Source organism: Saccostrea cucullata, unplaced genomic scaffold (assembly GCF_032062105.1).
Source record: "Saccostrea cucullata isolate Sc308-1 unplaced genomic scaffold, CSIRO_AGI_Scuc_v1 ctg8632, whole genome shotgun sequence".
Taxonomy (NCBI): Eukaryota; Metazoa; Mollusca; class Bivalvia; order Ostreida; family Ostreidae; genus Saccostrea; species Saccostrea cuccullata.
The window spans coordinates 1-22,712 of NW_026927004.1; the positions used below are offsets into that span (position 1 = coordinate 1).

At 34.7% G+C, this 22,712-nt stretch overlaps 1 protein-coding gene across 1 annotated transcript; it reads right to left on the minus strand.

Annotated features, from left to right (window-relative positions):
* Window positions 1-180: 180 nt before the first annotated feature.
* LOC134273215 (cytochrome P450 3A24-like) lies at window positions 181-14,337 on the minus strand (the record flags this gene model as incomplete). The annotated part of the gene is made up of 12 exons (XM_062755405.1): window positions 14,259-14,337; window positions 11,316-11,412; window positions 11,096-11,148; window positions 10,888-10,984; window positions 10,463-10,579; window positions 10,016-10,104; window positions 7,753-7,901; window positions 5,292-5,419; window positions 5,082-5,154; window positions 2,801-2,958; window positions 2,019-2,107; window positions 181-322 (listed from the first exon to the last, which is right to left on the minus strand). Coding segments are annotated over exons 1-12 (1,266 nt in total), but the record flags the coding sequence as incomplete, so codon positions are not given.
* Between the last annotated feature and the right edge of the window lie 8,375 nt (window positions 14,338-22,712).

The following is a 22,712-nucleotide window of genomic DNA, read 5'->3' on the forward strand; positions in this document are numbered from 1 at the left end:
TTACAGTATAAATATTGGATATAAATGCACGCAATACATTTAAATGTTACTTAACTTTTCTATGTGTTCGCATGATTTTCTACATTTTTCGTGAATTAACTTACGAGAAAGACAGGAAATGGATCCTCAAATAGATACAAATTAAAAAAATAATGATTTTGAAAAAGGACGACTTTTTACAAACCTCTCTGGGTCGAATTTCTCAGGATCTTCCCAGAGTTTTTCAGAATGATGTAAAATCCAAATCGGTATGGCAATCTGCATGCCTTTTGGAATCTTCAGACCATTTACTTCAGTGTCCTGTACGCAGGTTCTATCAGTTCTGAAGAAAAAGAAATAAGTGGGCTTTATTATACATGTATAGCTTACATGAAATATTCTAAAGTTTAAAAAAAAAACATCTAAAAACCTTAAGAATTTTAATTTTCAGTATCTTGGCTATTCATTGAGCATTGTTCAAATAATATATTAATTCAAGACTATATTGAGACTTTTGTCTACAGTCTTATTATCTTCACTATGGAACAACAAATTTTTAGGAAAAAAATATAAAAACACCGCAAAAGAAAGCTTACATACGTACATGTTACAAATATTGATGTAATCTATTTCAGTGAACTATTTTAAAATATTTCCAGTCTATATTTAATTTCTGATTAAACTGTTGCGAAAAAAGCTTCTCTGTACGTTCCTTTAAATCCTTTTGCAAAATTTTCAATTAACATTTATTTCGACAAGTCATGCTCTGAATTCATTGCAAAAATTAAAAATATTGTTCTTCACAAAAAATGATATTTCTTTTGCAAAATTCTTGTCATTAACAAAAAGTCAATTGTACGGAGAAGAAAGGAAGATATTTCCAAGGACCATGCGCAAAGTTCCTCAATGTCTCTTCAGATGCGCTTCGTTTAGGAAAAAAGTCATGATAACAGGATTCATATCAAAATCAAAAACAAACAAAAAAAACCTCAGATAATGAAACATATGGAGACAACGAACAGCACTCAAGATAAAGAGTCCATAAAACAATACAAAAGAGCAAGAGCCATCTTATGCATAAAATGGCCCTGTACTTATATCAATTAATTAACTATCACCCTCTTTCCAATTTCATAAATCAAAATAAAGTAGACACTTGGTGCTTTCATTTTCTATAATAAAGTTTCGTTTTGAAAATGCAGATATAGGAAAACATGTTTGAGAAGTTGCAATGTTCCTGTAATTTGCAGAAAACATGCGTATTTGACTACCTTCAGCAAAGAATTAAAATATGAGCACAGCCCACGATCCAAAAAATAAAACATGTTTTTTTGATCTTCAGAAACAGAGCTTTCATAATGTATTTGCATATTTTGGATCAGAGGTTGTGCTCTGTATGAAATATTGAAAAAATGCTTCAACTTTAGGTCATTTTCAAAGAAATTTACAGGATATGAGGAAAATGACGCATTTTATGACGTCATAATGCATTGACTAGATGGGAAATTCGTCACAATTAATAGATACGTGGTCTCCAACATTCAAAGTGATAAATACTGCATTTCCAACACAAACTGATCGGTTTTGATTTTTCAGAAATTTGCAGGGCCAAATAAGGCCCAAAGTGGCTCTTGCTCTTTGAGCAGAGCAAATACGGACTTCCAAAACATCAGAGGTGGGATCAGATGCCATGGAGGAGTGAGCATCCCCTGCCGACCGGTCACACCCGCCGTTTGCTCCTTTCATGATCGGGAAATAACGGGAAAATCCGTCGTCAATTCAGTGTTTAAATAATGGACTAATAATTAGTATGAAAAACGTAAGTCAGCAATTGCAATTGACTCAATGATAAATTTTATTTGTTGACAAGGTCATTGAATCGACCATGGAACTTACGAAATGATGACTTTTAATGAGACTGTTGACATTCTTGTTTCATCAACTTGTTTGTCAATAATTGCATATAATGACAAATTAAACATATCTGATTTCATACTTGTCTATCTACAAAGTTACAAAATCTATGAAGTCGCTGCTACCTTGCAGCTACAGGATACATTCTCATTGTTTCATTGATGCACATTTCCATATACTGTAACTTTCCGATGTTGTCATAACCCGGTTCTTCCTGCAAAATAAAGGGTGCATACGGTGACTAAATATCATGGATTAAGTGTTTTAGAAATATATCAAAATAGCAGAAAACTGAATGGCAAAATGCAACAATATTTCCTTCCGTATATACTAAATCAGAGGATGTAAAAGAATAAGACACTATATGTTCCAAAAGTGGTGTAAATCAGTTGCAGTTACTCAGAAACAACAAAGACCTTTTAGTGGATGAAAAACTAGGAGTTTGATATCATAGACATTGCTTCATCATAAAAATGGAAATCGAAAATTTTAAAATCATTTGATAGGTCATAGACAAAATTACTTAGTCAATAATCACTCTGATTCTACATAAAAGAACTCCGATGTTGATAGTTAAGAATGCTGGTCGCTCTTCCTTCTTGACAACATTTTTGTAGTCTTTCGAAATAAAGTATTGAGATAACAAACATGTCTAATCAGACAATACAAATCAGGAGCAGGGCAAACACTGACCGCTAAAACATTTGAAGTTGGATAAGTTGCCATGGCAAAAAGAGCATCCCCTGCCGACCGGTTACAACTGCCGCGTGCTCTTTGTCATAATCGTAAAATGTCAGAGAAATCCGTATTCAATTTTCTTCATTTTTCTTCGAGATATACATATATCTGTGAGGAAATCAAAAAAAGTTCAAAAAATATTTTTTCAAGACCAACTATTTTCACTTACGTCACCTAGTTCTGACACGATCTCGTTATACACCCGCTGCTGAATGTCTGGGTGAACAGCCAGGAGGTACACAAGGAAAGAGAGCGTACTGGCCGTCGTCTCGTAGCCGGCAAAGAAGAACAGAAGACAGTTAGCGATGATCTCAGTTGATGTTAATCCTGGAAATGAAGCTTTCACCCTTGTAAACATATCACTATAAATACAAAAAATAATAAAAAAAAATCCCATAAATTCAGACATTGAGGGAAGTTGTTTAATTATTTTGAATATTGATGATGTCTGTCCCCCATATTTTCCCCACTCTTCTTTTTCCCCTTTATCTTCTGCCATGTTTTCTATAGCGTATACATGTATGTACCTCTTACCTGACCGTATATATTGTATATAATGTATATTATACAATTAATTACCCCTTTTGAGGTCAACATGGTGAAATAAGGACCCGAGACGCGTAGTGGCCGAGGTCAGGGCAGGTCATCAAGTGGGCCAGGTCGAGGGTCCTTATTTCACCATGTTGAACTCAAAAGGGGTAATCAATTGTTTTATTATACCGATATATATTGAAAAGTATGAATCTCTAACCGTTATCAATTCTTTCTTTGATCGGGATCGGGATTCGCTTGTCTCTGTATAGTGAAGTTGTTTACACTGACGTCTGCAAGTCGTGTAAGTTTTTGCATCATGATTTACTGATTAAAACAATATTTGGTTGATAGCGACATATATTGTTATTACTAGCGATTACTTTTCCGCTACACAGTCAAAATCTAACACAGAATTTTACTCTTTAAAGAGCCGATTCTACATTCCATTGAACTGAATATTGTAACGATATTTTGAAATGAGTAACCGTTTAAGTTAAGGATAAAATTTTACCATTTTCTGTAGGGTAATGCAAAACAGACCATGCACAATTTAAAAAAAAACGTTGATTTTCTCGAATAATTATTATTTTATGCCTTAACTTCACTGAAAAAGGAATTTTTGATTAAGAGGTCATTATTTAGCGGTCATTAATAATAATGACCGGGTCATTATATCCTACGTGCAAAGATTCCTAGGTCATTCTTGCTGTAAACAGTACCATTTGGAGTCATTGTTGTGTTTTAAAGTTTCTTACCAGCCAATCAAATTCGAGTATTATCAATAGAGGTATAATAAATGTTAATAATACACACGTATCCTATGCACCAATAGTTTGGTCTGAGTGAAATAAACTGAACTGAACTGAGAAGAGGAATATATACCGAACCATCGTCAGAATTATGGGACCGATTTGCGAGTTACCTAAATGAGTACACACAATTTGTTTTTTATATACAATGACGGCGACCAAAAATTTATTGTACTTCAGAAGAGGCTATATTAATATATTATACTTTCATGTAAATTAGTTGAATCTGATTGGTCGAGAAAAATTTGTTAAAAAACAGTATTACCCGCTGAATAATGAAGTCACGCCCTCCAGCGTAGCAACAGTCAACATTGCTTGACGACGGGTGATATTCCAAAAAATAGCCACTGCGCAGAATTTATGCGCGCAAGGTTCACTATTATACATGTATGTACATTGTATTTGTATAAAACATTCAGTATAATATAATAAATATTGCATGTAGTTGAGTGTAACATTGAAAATTTTCACCCCTTGAAAACCATTGTCAACCTCGGCTGCGCCTCGGTTGACAATGGTTTTCTTGGGATGAAAATTTTCAATGTTACACTTAGCTACCTGCAATATTTATATAATAATTATCATAATGTAAACAGGTATACTTTTTTTCTAAATTAATATGTTGACGGTGCGACCGTTAGGGCGAGCGCAGATACTTATCCAGTTGTTTTTGTTTTTGTTTTTTAGATCGGACTCGTCAAAGCGCACGTGACATTCGGTGCGTTTAAGACTCTGACGTCACATGACATCGTTTGTTGCTTTACCAAACCGAAGCCTGAACAGGGCTGATTTCTATCAGCTAGTATATGACTATTTTCTGCATTAAACAGATAATTTCATTAAAACCAATGCAAGTTTATTATTCGTTTAACTTTTTTGTTCTTATTCTCGTGAGAACGTTGCTTTAGCGTTGTGTACTAAGCGATGCATTGTGGGTCAAAATTACTGCGGCAAAAAAATTTATGGAATGAATGTGCAGTAGTCCAAATTTTCTCTTCGCCCAGGCGTTGTCGTTAGAGCTCGCAGTTACGAGCGTCGCTTCGCGACGCTCGCTATAATAATTTTTGAATATTAAAATGTAAACCCTGAACAATAATCGAGACACACCCCTTTTTTCGTCCGTTTCCTGTGGGTTGTCATTATGAGCATCCATCATCAGCTGGATGAAATCTACATATTCCTGTCAATCAAATTCGAGAAATAAACAAATTATTAGTGTTACGTGTGCTATTAATGACATCAATGCAACCGGAATAAATTAAGTCACTCAAGAGTACGACTACATTAAAAAATAATTTATAAATTGAAAATCCCCACCTTCTTACTAGAATCCCTTGTGTTAAACTCTTTTTCTATTTCTCCCTTGAAAAATTCCAAAGCTTCTTTGTTGAAGAAAGTAAGTTTGAAATGTTTTGCAATTGGCCTTGAAAGAGTTGGAAACATAACTAAAATTAAAGAAAATTATGAATTAGATTTAATTTGAATATGAGCTTCATTAATTTGGTCAAATTCATAGAAAAAATAAACTTCAATACAATATTCCCCATTTTAAAAAGTGAGTTATCTCCCCTTGAAATCGGAACTCTTCTACACCAGCATAACTTCCGCGGACTACACATTACGATAATCCAACAAAAGTGATCAACTTACACGCTGCATTTAATATTATTAAAAGAAGGAAACGGTTTGCGAAATTTTTTTAAAGATAATTAGCGATTTTATAAAGGGTCTGTTAGCCCCCTCTTTAGAAAGCGATACGTAGCATCGTCTTTAAAAGTGGGGGGAGGGGCAGCCAGAGAAATATATTTTTTTTTACTTAACTGGAAAAGATGACAAGCAAAAAAAAACTTGCCCAAAGACGAAAAAACTACTTATTTTAGTACCATTTCTTTGGCATACAATACTACATTTCCCTTATATAACTTTACCGTAGTATAAACTGGGGGGGGGGGGGGCGGGGAGGGGGCAACCGGTCTTTCAATGAACATTTTCAATATTAAAAGTAATGTTGGGAAAAAAGTGGGGGTGAGGCTAGCCCCCCCCCCCCCCCCGCCGTTGCTACGTGCCTGTTAGCTGGTAAACAACTTCATCAGAATTTGCAATTTTATGTTACGTTATTGTAATTTTTTCTTAAAATCTTATCAACTACGGGATACATCTTACTTATGTCTAAAAAAGGATAATTTACAAAATACATTAAGTTTGTAATAAGCATTGTGGTGAAACCGGAAGATGAATTTCGCTGGATGTCAGTTGACTGAGTTGAGTGTGTTACACACTTGAACTCAGAACTGACCATAAGAATGTTTCAAATCAACTTTCATGCGAATTTGATTGACAGGTGATGCATGAGGGTTTCGTGCATACAGCATGCACAAAGAACGAATGTGTAAATGGGTTGAACAGCTGAATATGAACCAAAGTTGTGGAAATTAAAAATCATTAGAATTATTAATTGTGAATTCAATATAATTACGGTATATATATTTTTTTTCACAGATGTACATGTATGTCAGTTACACGGGGCTTCATCTCTCTCTCTCTCTCTCTCTCTCTCTCTCTCTCTCTCTCTCTCTCTCATATTGTTTTTACACACTTTGCAAAAAAGAATAACTTATAAAAATAAATACTTACACTGAAAGGCTTTTAAAAACATAAATAACACTTTACGAAAAGAATGTTTTCCGTATTAACGAGAAATACGCTCGGAAATTATCATTGCATCAATTTCGTGTTTCTGCTTTCAATTCTCTGATCTAAAACAAAATAAGTGTATTTTACTCGGGAATATACATATGCTTAGATCCTACAGTAAAACTTTGATTAAATGCAGCTCAGATTATCATTTTAAACGACATATGTAACACGAATTCAGTTCGATGCTATTTTAATTAGTCTTTCTTCGTTACATGAGCATATGAGATTAAATTATTCATTTAGAATTCCATTCAAAGTTTTAATACTATAAAGTGAAGCAATTATTTTACAAATATAAATTTCTAAAAACACGGTTAATTCAAATGAAATAGGCCTTTAATTGTCACCAAATGTGTTCTTGTAAGTAAACTATGTACGTTATGACATATAATCGAGGAAAAACGCATTTTTTTGATATCCGTCGCGGATGACAAACTATATGCAGCAATTTCAGAGGTAAAACTGTAGATAGACATGTCATCAGTCTCCCAAAAAATTCCTAGAGATGCAGAGAAGAAAATATGGCTGCAGCGGGCTAGATTAATTCGTAAAAACTTTATAACTATACAAAAAATGCTATATTTGTTCTGCACATTTTGTAAATAATGACGATCCGCCTGCAGAACATCCACTACCGAAAATGAAATTTTAGCTTTTGTTTTTAAAAAAAATAGGCCTAATCGAATATGTATCAGCATTTTATCAGTAATCTGTTTCGTTTTTTTTTAAGGGGGGGGGGGGCTCACACAGCGCCTTATTATACTAGCATACAGATTAATACAAATCCAGAAAGAGACTATGAGTAAGCAATTTAAAAAAAAATACGAATCAGTGAAGATTTCTTTTTATTCACAAACACAATAACTGTTTGTCATATGACAGAGACATTACACAATGAACATGTGTTTACATCAAGAACGTTCGCGGAAGTGACTTTCTTTACAGCGCATGCGTATTAAACACAGACAAAGAGTTCCCTTCAGGGGAAATAACTCACCTTTTTAAAATGGGGAATAATTAATAACATGTTCATAATTAATAATTTGTATGACAAAGGCTGTATTACAAAGGCTATACTTACAAACAAGAGACAGAAAAGGCGAGCTTATTGGGACATTTATAAGTTGTGAGACCATCCGTGCAAATTTGTCTTCGGGATCCCTTTGTGAATCAATTTTTATTCCAAATGCAGTGGAAGCAATGACGTCAATGGTATAACACCCGAACACACTGTAAATTAAACGATTAATTTACTACACAGAAACTCACAAATTTATATAGAAAGGATAACTTAAGTTTTTGAATATGAGTATTTGACTACTTATCAAATAATTATTATGGTTTACCAATAAAAGTACATACCTCCAAGTGTAAGTTGATGCAATTAAAAAATCTGTACCATACACGTGTGTGTCAGTGCCCTTCGTTGTACGTACCCCACGTCTACCCCTGTCTGTCAGTGCCTTCACTGTACCTACCCCACGTCTACCCCTGTCTGTCAGTGCCTTCACTGTACCTACCACACGTCTACCCCTGTCTGTCTGTACCCTTTACTGTACCCACCCCACGTCTACCTACACTGTACCTACCCCGCGTCTACCCCTGTCTGTCAGTACCGTCACTGTACCTACCCCGCGTCTACCCCTGTCTGTCTGTACCGTCACTGTACCTACCACACGTCTACCCCTGTCTGTCAGTGCCCTTCACTGTACCTACCCCACGTCTACCCCTGTCTGTCAGTGCCCTTCACTGTACCTACCCCACGTCTACCCCTGTCTGTCAGTGCCTTCACTGTACCTACCCCACGTCTACCCCTGTCTGTCAGTACCCTTCACTGTACCTACCCCACGTCTACCCCTGTCTGTCAGTGCCTTCACTGTACCTACCACACGTCTACCCCTGTCTGTCTGTACCCTTTACTGTACCCACCCCACGTCTACCTACACTGTACCTACCCCGCGTCTACCCCTGTCTGTCAGTACCCTTCACTGTACCTACCCCGCGTCTACCCCTGTCTGTCAGTACCCTTCACTGTACCTACCCCACGTCTACCCCTGTCTGTCAGTGCCCTTCACCGTACCTACCCCACGTCTACCCCTGTCTGTCAGTGCCCTTCACTGTACCTACCCCACGTCTACCCCTGTCTGTCAGTACCCTTCACTGTACCTACCCCACGTCTACCCCTGTCTGTCAGTACCCTTCACTGTACCTACCCCACGTCTACCCCTGTCTGTCAGTGCCTTCACTGTACCTACCACACGTCTACCCCTGTCTGTCTGTACCCTTTACTGTACCCACCCCACGTCTACCTACACTGTACAGTGCAGGGAACTAATTTTGTTACATAAACCAGCATCAGGATCAGCATAAGTAGGATCAGGATAGAACTAGCATCAGCATCAGCATTTAAAAAAACAGCATTACTTGGATCAGCATCAGCAAGCAAAGGATAGAACTAGCATTGACCAAAGTGAAAACAGATAAAGGAAAGTCATTTAATACAAATTACAAATAAAAATTACCCCAAAAATTATTTTTAATGGCTTAAAATAGCGATGCTGTTTTTGAATTATCCACTTCCGGCAGGATAATCCTACTTCTGGTAGCATTACTAGCATTGACCTAGTTTCAAACCAGCATCAGGATAAGGATCAAACCAGGATCAGGATAAGGATAACTAGCATCAAAATCAGCAAGCAAAGGAAGCATCAAAATCAGAAAGCATAGGAAGCACCAAAATCAGCATTGATGCTGTAACAAAATTATTTCCCTGCACTGTACCTACCCCGCGTCTACCCCTGTCTGTCAGTACCCTTCACTGTACCTACCCCACGTCTACCCCTGTCTGTCAGTGCCCTTCGTTGTACCTACCCCGCGTCTACCCCTGTCTGTCAGTACCCTTCACTGTACCTACCCCACGTCTACCCCTGTCGGTCAGTGCCCTTCACCGTACCTACCCCACGTCTACCCCTGTCTGTCAGTGCCCTTCACCGTACCTACCACAAATCTACCCCAGTCTGTCAGTGCCCTTCAATGTACCTACCCTACGTCTACCCCTGTCTGTCAGTGTCCTTCACTGTACCTACCCCACGTCTACCCCTATCTGTCAGTACCCTTCACAATACCTACCCCACGTCTACCCCTGTCTGTCAGTGCCCTTCACTGTACCTACCCCACGTCTACCCCTGTCTGTCAGTGTCCTTCACTGTACCCACCCCACGTCTACCCCTGTCTGTCAGTGCCCTTCACTGTACTTATCCCATGTCAATCCCTGTCTGTCAGTATCCTTCACTGTACCTACCCCACGTCTACCCCTATCTATCAGTGTCCTTCACTGTACCTACCCCTCGAAGTCCACATCATCTGTCTCTTTGATTTTCCTTTTAATGTGTTGAACAAGTGCATCACCAGCTTCAGTAATTAACGAGTCCATCTAATTGTGTCGAGAAAAATCATTACGCAGGTGTTTATTATTTTGTGCAAATTTGATAACAAGACAAAGATCATTACAATTAAACACAATTTCTCCAATCTTCAACTTAGTCAATGTTTTGTCTTTAATATAGGTATTACATGCTCAAAGTCTTTGCCACGTTTGCTTTACATTTTCAAAGAAGATACAGAAAAGGATGTACATTAGTTTTCCATCCCGTACTTCTGAGAAATAAGCCGAGTGACAAATGTATTCCTCTAATTTATATATCTATAAATTCATTTTTTAACTGGTATTACTTCAAACTTGATAGACATTCTAAATTGCTACACGGCTCGCAGATTAACACGATACGTACCTTTCTGAGTTTGCCGGACGTAAAAGTGGGTGATAATATTGTCCGTGAACTTTTCCAAGCTTTACCCTGCTGGGCGGTCAGATTTTCTTCCATGTCTCCACTGAAGCCCCTCAGAACCTATACCCACACATAAAAAATCAAATTTTGTTTTAACAAATCAAATACTAGTAAGTTATTTTAAAAAAATGAATTATGAATACAAATACCTAATAAATATTATTATGCAATTTTTATTAGATACTAAAAATTCGTTTAATATTTTCCTTGGTTGACACCAAAGCAAAGGGGGTTAAGTCTGGGAAAATATAATAAGGGGATGAAATATGTGAACTGGGGTTCATGGCATCCGGAACATCTCGGGCCTTACGTGTTTTTCTGTAGGCCCGAGGTGTTCCGGATAGGATTTTTATGTTAAAGAGACATACCGCACGATCTGTGAAGTTTTGGAATTGCTTGACAAGAATCTCCTTTAACATATCTGTATCTGCCACAACCAACGTTGGAGATCGACCGCTAAAGTACCTGTTATAACCAAATATTCTAGACAAAATCACACCGGTTTTATGTTAATGTCAAAAATAAAAATAAAATAAAGAAAAATGCTAAAGATCATGAATTTTAAATTCTAAGTACCCGAACACGTCTCCATATTCCCTCCACCACATCATGTCAGCTTGCGCAAATCCCTAAAATAAATTATCTATTTTCGCTTTGATTTTTTTTCTTTTTACCTAAATTTTTCCATTTTTATGAAATTAAAATAAAAAAATTATTAATTAAAAACTTAGTTGGCCAATTGCATAAAAGGTCTACAAAGAAAAATCTTTCTTATCCTCTTACATAATGTAGTTACCTTTTTAGCGATGGTCATGTGATTTCCAAACAAAATATGAGGAGGTGGTCCTTTCACTCCCATTTTCTTGAAAATACCGAAATTCCATTTTGTGTATCTTTAAAACATAGAAATAAAGCAAATATATATTTGAAATCTTTGCCAGGCAAACTTGTAAATTCATAAGTTACATATACTTTGGGTAGCAAATACAAAATTTGTAACATGACAACAACTTGACATGTTTAAAAAAAACAGTCCTCTTGGAAATAGTAGCGTCAACATAAAATAGCAAGATTAAGAATTTTTTTTAATTAAGAAAAACGCTTCTCAAAACGAGAATTCTTAATCAAAAGTAGGTGGCTGTCAGCCATCGAAGTTGAGACATAGAGTCTACGATTTTTAGATTCACTAATGTCACAATTTCATATGAATTAATACTAGAATTAATGAAGATTACGATCAGTATTCAAGCTCAAAAGTCCATTAAACAATACAAATCAGGAAAAGAGCAAACACGGACCTCTAAAACATCAGAGTTGAGATTAGGTGTCATGGAGGAGTGAGCATCCCATTCCGACCCCTGTTACACCTGCCGTGTGCTCCTTGTCATGACCGGAAATTAACGGAAAAATCCGTCGACAATTCAGTGTGTAAATAATAGCCTAAACATTAGTTTTAAAAACGTCAGTTAGCATTTGATTGTATTTGCTGTCAAGGCCATAGAACTTGCGAAATGATAACTTTAAATGTGATAGCTGATATTCTTCTTTCATCAACTCCTTTGTCAATAACTTGCCTCGTTTTTAGAAATTGTTTATTTGTACAGCATGTTCTTGTGTATTAAATCAACTGAGAGATATAAACCCTATGTGCAGGTGATGAAGGTATATTGCTGCATAAGTAAGGGAAGTTGACGATTGTAAAGTAACGTTTGTCATAAAGCTTGGCTGTTACATTACCATTAACATCTTTTCTCGTAAAATATCCAAATAAGAAACAGGTGTGTCAGGCTCTGTGGTGTCTTTTATTTCAACCTTCCCAGGATATATCGCAAATTGAAATGGAGATGAGGGGAACCCCCTTAACATTTGCACATGGTAAAGAACTAAAATAAATTGGAAACCCTTAGAAACACTTCTTAGATTTGTAGAGACATATGAAACTTTAAAAGGGAAGGTAAAATACGACTCAAACCCCTTCTGAAAAGGGTACCTGTAAAGTGCGAAACGAAATAGAAACGAAACGAAACGAACTGAAACGAAACGAAATCTGCCGAAACGAAACGAAATCTACCGAAACGAAACGAAATCAAGACGAAACGAAATCAAAACGAAACCTGCCGAAACGAAACGAAACAAAACTTTCAGAATGATTATATTGTCTATTTTTACTTCATATGAAATTTATATAGTTCAAGCACCACAGTCTTCGCTTCAAGCTCATACATAGGCGTACGCGTCGGAAGGATATTGAAAAGGGTGTTAACCAACAAAAAGGTTAAATTAATGCCTATATAATATATATCTTTGCAAAAAAAGAAAAGTGGGGGAGGGGGCTAACACCCCCCCCTCCTCCCGCTTCCGACGTCTATGTCATATTTTATTAATATCTTACTGAATAATTTACCTACTTAAAATGACATCGTTTGCTTTGAGAGACTTTTTTCTTGTCAGTTAAATCGTTTTCGACGTCTCTTATGGAGCCTCTTTATTGCAAACCACTCATTTCTTCCTCGAAAATTACCTCGATAAAAAAAGGACCGTATGTACGTAGAAAGGATACACACGATTGCGGTTGTAATTACATGTATAACTGAACAATAGAATCAGACACCTCGGAATGGATTACTAAATACTCTAAGTCGCTGGTTTATCCTATGTTTTAAGACATTCGCAATACAACAGTACAGCGACTTTATTTCGATCGACCTGTACATAAACGAGCCTTTACATATAACAACATCAATTTTGATAGATATGTTCAATGTTGTATCTAGATAAATAAGGACTGAAAATAAGAGTATAAGATATAAAAATTAGAAAATACTGCACATATTGAAATTATACATGCATAGTACGCTCGTGCATATTTGCAGCTGGTAAACATGTAAATACATCATTAGACTGAGAAGGGAGCATAATTCATCAATAATTTAAAATTTTATATTAACAAGTGCTTGAACTATATATATAAATTTCATTTGAAGTAAAAAAAAAAAGTCCACATGCAGTTACACATATATATTTACATCCGTTAATTATTTTCTCCTTTATTTCTTAAGAAAACCCATTGCGGTTATCACTGCATGAACTACATTCGGCATGTCGCCAGAACAGATTTCTTGATCAGTGGCTGTTCCATCAATGAAACGTATAAAGACGTTCGCATCATTAATACAATAATAAATCTTTTTAATCCTACTTTAAATGATTATTTAAACAGATATAAATATAAACAATAAAATGTCTTTCTTTGTTTGTTATTACTGGAATGAACGGTCGCAGCTATTGCAGAAAAAATTTACATAACCCGCTTACGCGTTACGTGTTTCGTTTCGTTTCAGCAGGTTTCGTTTCGTTTCTTCGTGATTTCGTTTCGATAGGTTTCGTTTCGTTTCGGTAGATTTCGTTTCGTTTCGGCAGATTTCGTTTCGTTTCGTTTCGTTTCTATTTCGTTTTTCGCACTTTACAGGTACCCTGCTGAAAATATTTTTTTTAGTTTTGGGAAAGGTATATACTTTATTTTCGCGTGTCAACAAAATTTGGATATTAAAAAAGGCAGTGACATCCTCATTCCCCCAACCCTGAATAGAAATCCTGGATCCGTGTCTGTGTAAATGGAAATGTCTTTCTGTGTGTGTGCGTGTGTGTCTTAAACATAGACTGTTATCAGATTGACCCTAAATAAACATGTAGCTTTATATATGATACATGTATATAGAAATGCTTTAATAATACTTACATGAGAAATAGGATCAGAACACAGACAATGAAAATTAACAGCCCGGTTATCAGGGTTCCTAATGTCGCCACCATTCTCTTCCAGTTGAAAGCACAGATAAGTAAAGAACATATATTTTTGTAGACCTGAATTCTAGATTTTGACCTGTATGAGGTGAAGGTCCGGGGTTTTTCTTTTGCGCGATAAATACCCTTTCTGATTATTTTACCTGGCTGTATTTCATTTCCGGAATTTTTTGTAATTATCAACTTTTCATTTCCGACATTTTTTATTTTTCATTTCCGACATTTTTCAAATACATATATAGTACTTTTAGTAACAAATATGAAGACTTTACTTTTGAAATTTAAGGAAAAAACATAAATAAATCATTGAAATCCAATACCTGAGTTTTGTAAATCTATCAATTAGTGGAGTGACAAGACCATCAAAAATTTGATTTTAATGTACCACCCTACCCTACGGCTGATTTGTACTGTTTTGGTCAGATATATTATCAGGCAATAATTTTTGCTCGGTCGTAGAAAATTCTATGGTCAAAATTTAAAATAAAAGGAGATCAAAGATCAATGATTGAAATCTGAACATAATATTGTACATATAAAGAGAAGTTCAAGGAATTTGTGAAAATAATGTATATTTTAAAGGAATTTTATTTCTTCGGTGAATATATTGATTTCATGGAAAAGGAACGAAAAATTTAATAAGAATGCCCGTTTGTCTGTCTGTACAATGATAGGTTTGTCTTATAGTATTTTATTTAAACTTAAAAGGCTTAATGCTAATGTACGTTATTCTTTACGTACAATCACGTAATATTTAGTACAAAGTTAGGGAAAATAAAAACAAGAACATCAACACCCTACACCCCACCCCCACTCACCCCTAAAAAAACGAAATATTACCATAAAATTATCACTTTTTAAAATGTATTTGTTTCTATGAAGCCTTTTTCATCTGATTCAATATTTTTTAAAGAAATTGTTCGATGCTTTCTAAAAAGCTTTATTAGTAAAATTTCTTTTAGATGTCACATTGAATTTCGGTACTCTTGTATCATCGAAAGGACAGACAACAGAATATTTAAAGTCTATATTTTATTCATTTCTCTGTCTAAAAATGTCAATTTTTTATCAATGAATGTTGTCTATAATTTGAAAATTTATGTTTAATTTGGTGAACTTTTGAATCACATAAGCGTTTACTCATAAAATAAGCAGGTTATTGTAGAGATTTTGGGGTTTTGAAAGATTTTAAACACGTATTGATGTTAAATTTGCAATTCTTTGAAAAGGGGTGAAGAGTTAAATTAATGACGTAATACGTTTGCTAGAGCTGTAATTTCTGTTCATTGGTTTTCAAGTACATGTATATCTTTATTGTTAACTTTTCAAGAATATGTTTCATTTGAAAACTATAGGAGTAGATACTTTGTTAATGAGCTACACTGTAAAAGTAATGATAGCCGATCCTTAAAAAGATACTTCAGGTGAGTGGATAATAAAAGAACAGTGCAAAATTTTGATAAAATGGCAATATTCACATTAAATGCATGTTCGTGTTAAATGCATGTTCGTGCGTGTCTGCTGACTGGAAATATCTTCGAATTTTGAAAAAAAGGCTGATTGCTTAAATACTTAGTGGTCTTTGTCATTCATCAGAAGTCCTAAAAAGAATGTGAAAAACCCCTTGTTGTTTCTGCGGTTGGTTAAAGATACCGTATTTAGTACTATGTCTTCTGTCTCCATTGCAATTCGTAAAATAAATATTAGACAATTAATTTTTGAAGCAGAGCTGACATTTCTTACCCAAAAGGAAAAATATCGAAAAAACTTTCTTACGACAGAACAAACCATGAGTTTTCCAAGCAAAAACTTTTAAATTAGTGGATTGCTTTTACGGTTCCGCTTGATTCATATCTTCCTTTCTGGTACTTTTTTTTTTTTTTTTTTTTTCAAAAGAAAACTTTAGTACTGTAAGCAAAATATGATACCCCCGCTCATAAAGAATTATAGGAACAGAGTTTCATTTTTGGCTGTATGTACATGTAAATGAGGAAATACGTAAACAAAATATGTATTCCTTAGTTTGAATAATGACAAAGTCCATGTTTTTGCTGTAGAAAACACTGAGCTGACAAAATATGATACCCCCGCTCATAAAGAATTATAGGAACAGAGTTTCATTTTTGGCAGTATGTACATGTAAATGAGGAAATACGTAAACAAAATATGCATTCCTTAGTTTGAATAATGACAAAGTCCATGTTTTTGCTGTAGAAAACACTAAATATATTTCCGAAGGAAACTTGAAATATATAGTTTCTGTAAAGTGATGGACAGTCTTTAAGATGAAATACTAAAATAATTTTTCTCTTTCCGTTTTATACTTGCGTTAATTTGTATTGCTTACGAAGTAGAAAGGCAATGTCCAATTATGCAAGATACCTTGTTCAAACAAGATTATGAAAGGAAAAGTGACATGTTTGTCCTTTACGTATTTTTTTTAATTGAAAAAAGGAAAATTACTTTCAAATGCTCATTAATTTAAATTCAAACTGAATATTAGCGTAATCTTATTAATAATAGAAGCCAATTTAATATATTTAACAATATTTTGATCGATGGTGTCACCGTCATAGATATTATGGGATTCTATAATCTATTACAGTTACACAAAACATTTTAGATCAAGTAGAATACAAGACATTAACGCAGTTTCTATAACAAAACAAGTTGGTTTTTTAAGGGGGGCAAATAATATTCCTGATTAATTTTGCATTGTAAATTTATTTACCTGTAGCTATCCTATCACACACAAATTAGTACTTTTTAAAATTAATAATTAATCTTTGAAAAAGAATATTGTCAGCAAGTAAAATAAACGACTAAAATACCCCCCCCCCCCTCTTTTCACTTTCATCGCAAGCAAAAAAAAATTTTGACTAGAGAAAACTCTACGACCGGGAGAAAATGTATGAGGAGGGATGTCTCTTTTATAAAATATAACTTTCAGCCGTAGGGTATGCCGGTCCATTAAACTCGAAAACTAAGCATCTTTTTCTAGGATTGTCACTCCACTAAATGACTTGCACATAAATGTGGTGCTGTCACTGACATTTAATTTAGTGCACATTAGATGTGGTGAAAAAGTTTATGCTCATAGAACTCTTTTACCTTGACTTAGTGCTAAATGTATGCATACATGTGTAGATGGTTTTTATCAATATTTTGTACTTTTTTTTATATTTAAATACTTTTAAAATTCCACTTTCACTTACTATGAAAACATTGAATTGCCGCACAGGTAAATTCCGGAAATGAAAAAGAAATTATGTCGGAAATGAAAACAAAAAATGTCGGAAATGAAAACAAAAAATGTCGGAAATGCTATGCATATTTCCGGAAATGAAATGCAGCATTTTACCTTTATTATTATATAATTGTCCGTTTTCAACATGTTTTCAAAGTAATTAAAGTTCAGTTAATGGTAGCCTTGAGCTGGACAACTATTGCAGTGTACCTGCGAGTAAACTTGCAATTTATCATCATTATAAATCAATACCTTTCTTCAGTTCCTATATATACATAGCTTGATATGAATGTGATTGAAAACTGGGACACTGTTTGTTTAATATTTTTCGGGTTTGTTCTTTTTTCTTCCATGTTTACTTTAAATCGTTGAACTTTTGAAGTAAAAAAAGACGAAAACAAAACAAAGACAAAACAAATTTCAAAAAGACAGTTGATATAATTATATAGTTGATGATGTAGTTAATCACTTGAAGATGTAACATTCTACTGAGTTCTTTTTGCCCATGTTTTAGCAAAAGAAAAGATCGAAGCCTTTAATTTTACCGCTAGTAGAAATTGTTGAAAAAAACTGGTCTCTGCAATTATGTTTCTGTAGAGATGACGAAGAGTATTCGAGTTCAAAAGTTAATTAAACAATACAAATAAGGACACGGATCTCTAAAACATCAGAGGTGGGATCAGGTGCCATGGAGGAGTGAGCATCCTCTATCGACCGATCACACCCGTCATGTGATCCTTGTCATAATCGGGAACCGTCGACAAATTAGTATGTAAATAATGGCCTAACAGTCATCAATTGAGTTCAATATACAATCGATTGTATTTTCTGACAATGTCATTATATCGACCATAAAACTTACTAAATGAGGACTTTAAACGAAACTGCTGATATCCTTTTTTCATAAACTTGTTTGTCTTTAACTCACCTCGTTTTTTAAAATTGTAAATACATAGAACATGTTCTTGCGTATCAAATCAAAAGAGATGTATAAACCCTGTATGCAGGAAATAAGGGAAATATGGCTGCATAAGTAAGGGAACTTGACGATTGAAAAGTTGAAGTCATCACGTAGCTTTGTTAGTTTTTTAGTATAATATTTTCTTGTAAAATATCCAAGCATGAAACAGACTCTATGTCAGACTCTGTAGTAGCTTTCATTTCAAGCTCACCAGGATATATGGTATCGGCATAAAAATAGAAATAATCATTGTTAATTGACAGTTCATCTATAAATGTCGAGTTGAAGGCCACAGAGAATATCTTCTATTCACATATGTTTTTTAACAAATTTTACTTCCGATAAGAATAGAAATAGGTCTGATAATAACGGGGCGCAACCAATACCCATGGGAATTCCAATGGATTGATGGTCTCCAACAACCACATAGACATTGCCAATCAGAAACTCGAGCATCTTTTTAATTTCAACTTCAGAGTACCTATGTGTACATGTACAAAGAAGTTTTTCCTCAATATATGCCTATCATTCAAAAATATGAAGCTACCATTATTCAACTAAACCAAAAGAATTTTGTGCGATACACTTTTAAAAAGTTCATAAACTGTATATCACACTTTTAGTAAGTATGGTGTTTCATTTTCGGCTGCCACTGTAGTTGCACTTGGCAGCTTCTCGTTGCACACACCCCTGTAGTTCTCACTAAGTGATACCACATTATATACGATCATCATCACTACAAGTGCCTAGCTAGATCACTTAATTTCAGGAAATCGGCGAAGAACCTGTGACGATATTAATTAGTGATTGGACCCCTCATTATGTGATTCTGGGGCACTTTATTTACAAACTTTGAAAAAGAAACTGATTTTCATCAAAATGATCCGTAATATTTATTTTGTTCTTCAGTTGGGATGTTTATTGTCGGTAGTTTTATCCCTTAGTATTGGAGTCGGGAAAAGTAAGTAATCAAGTACATTAAACTTTATTCAGATCAATTACTAGCATAAATGTTTTTTCCTTATTTCTTTTTTGTTATTTTTTGAGTTATGAAGACCATATTATTACATGAAAAATGTACAAGTTTTTCAAATGTAAAGTAAACACATGTATTAATATTCATTCCAACCACGACCAGTCTTTTATTTCATCATCTTTATCGTGGTATAGCTAGTATACTGCGTTAAAAATTGAACAGGTTTCTAACCTATTCTTGTACGAAAACCCCAGAATTCCTTCTTCATAAAGGACTTCATTGTTAATAATATTATATAATCTTACCAAATTCTGCGGTGCACATTTTCGACGAAACAATCTATGGTGTATGTCTTAAAATCTTTTTCAGACGTAACATATTATTCGAAGCCATACGAACAAGACCTTTTTGAACTGTTCAATTGATTTTAAAATGGAATAGGTATTATATAGATTAAATGCATGCAGCAAGTTGATTGATAGACCTCAGAAATATTCGCTCATCAGAAAAGATTTTTCTTATTAGGACAATCATTAAAACACCGGTTCTTTAACTTGCTTAGGCATACTGGAAATTGGTATATATATTTAAATATAAATATAATAAATCTTTAATAGAAACAGAAAGTAAAAAATAACACATCGTTAACTGTAAACGCATTCTTAATAATGTAGAAATCAAGATCCTATTTCCTCTTTCGCCTATTAAACAATCTGTGTAGAGTTTTGTGGGTTTGTTGTTTACTAATTGGTAATATCTGGCTGAATCGTGGTCACATTGGCGTTTGAAGTGTGCATTTTATGGAACGCCATTGCTGCCTTAAGGTATGGTACATAATGGTACATGGTGTGTTCCATATAATAAAGGGTTGAATCAATATAATAAAGGGTCATCACTCCTTGTTAAAGGGTGAAGTGCACATTATACATAGTGTGTTCAATATAATAAAAGGTCGGTTCTTTATGTTAAATGGTCACCACTCCTTGTTATACAGTGAAAGATACATTATAAATGGTATGTTTAATATAATAAGGGGTCAGTTTAATGTGTTATATGGTCACCACTCCTTGTTATCGGGTTATAGGTGTATAAATGGTGCATTCGATATAATAAAGAATCTGTTTACTATGTTAAATGGTCGCCGTTGCTTGTTATGGGGTGAAGTATACAAATTAAATGGTGCATTCAATATAATAAAGGGTCGGTTTAATATGTTAAATTGTCGCCATTACTTGTTATAGGGTGAAGTATACAAATTAAATGGTGCATTCAATATAACAACGGGTCGGTTTAATCTGTTAAATGGTTGCCGCTACTTGTTATAGGGTGAAGTATACAAATTAAATGGTGCATTCAATATAACAACGGGTCGGTTTAATATGTTAAATGGTCGCCGCTACTTGTTATAGGGTGAAGTATACAAATTAAATGGTGCATTCGATATAATAACGGGTCGGTTTAATCTGTTATATGGTCACCGCTACTTGTTATGGGGTGAAGTATACAAATTAAATGGTGCATTCGATATAATAACGGGTCGGTTTAATATGTTATATGGTCGCCGCTACTTGTTATAGGGTGAAGAATACAAATTAAATGGTGCATTCGATATAATAACGGGTCGGTTTAATATGTTAAATGGTCACCGCTACTTGTTTTAGAGTCAATGGTAGATAAATGGTGTGTTCTACAAAGTAAATGGTTGGTTTATCATGTTAAATGGTTACTGCTACTTGTACATGTAATAGGATAAAAGACACATAATAAATTTTTCAAATAAGTCAAATAACACATTAAAAAATGCGTCAAGTACAATTTTCACAAATTGTTCAGCTAATTTACATGGTTTCAAAAAACGCACACTAAATTTTAGCTATGATGAATTAATTAACTGGTGTTAGAGAGGGATTTCAATGACACAGTTCTCCTTAATAAGAAAAAAAGGAAGAAAGATATTAAGAATGAGTAATCCGGGTGAAATTTTGCAAAGAAAATGGGACGAACTTATCCTTTGTAGAACTGGCTGATGGAACAAAAATGTCTCGTATTTTTAAATATGTATCACTATCAAGTACGAGTGCAAAAAAAAAGGCTAATGGTAGGGGAAGGAGAGCTAAGTGTCAGGCGCAGATGCGGTCCAGGAATTTTTTTTCCAGGGGAGGGGTCCACCCCAGTAAAAGAAACATTCATTCCTGACATCTCTTGACAAGCAAAAAAACAAAACAAAACAAACAAACAAACAAACCACAAAACCGTTTTTCAAATGTGAAAAAACTATTTCCGGGGGGGGGGGGGAGAGAGAGGGGAGGGCACCTCTCATGAGTGTTACTTCTCTTTTTGCCGTACGTTTAATGAAAGGGGGGGGGGGGGTAAAAATTTAAAGCCGTCAATAATTAACAGGCTTAAATTTGAAAAACTATTGGGGGGTAGGATCTTTCTCTAACTTTTCGAAATATTCTTAATTAAATACTTTAAAGTGGGACAAACTTTACTTCAACCAAGCTGCAACAAAAAATGTGTGTGTGTGGGGGGGGGGGGATTGGAATGAAAAAATCCAATCGGTGCGCTTTCCCCCTCGTACCACAGACTTACATAGATATCTTGTTATTTTATTGTTTCAGATTAAATTTACTAATTCTAAGATGTGATGGGGCTGGGGGTTGTTTGCTTCTTTATTTTTTCTATTTTTATTGTTTGCTTTTTTTTCTTTTGAAACTATGTAAAATTAGCTACACAATTTGACATATCTTTACCCTTTTTTGTATATTTCACCCTATAAAAGGTAGCAGTGACCATTTAACATGACAAACCGACCCTTTATTATATTGAATGCACCATTTAATTTGTGCATGTATATACTTCAACCTATAACAAGTAGCGGCAACCATTTAACATATTAAACCGACCCGTTATTATATCGAATGCACCATTTAATTTGTATACTTCACCCTATAACTAGTAGCGGCGACCATTTAACATATTAAACCGACCCGTTATTATATCGAATGCACCATTTAATTTGTATACTTCACCCTATAACAAGTAGCGACGACCATTTAACATATTAAACCGACCCGTTATTATATCGAATGCACCATTTAATTTGTATACTTCACCCCATAAAAAGTAGCGACGACCATTTAACACATTAAACCGACCCGTTATTATATCGAATGCACCATTTAATTTGTATACTTCACCCTAT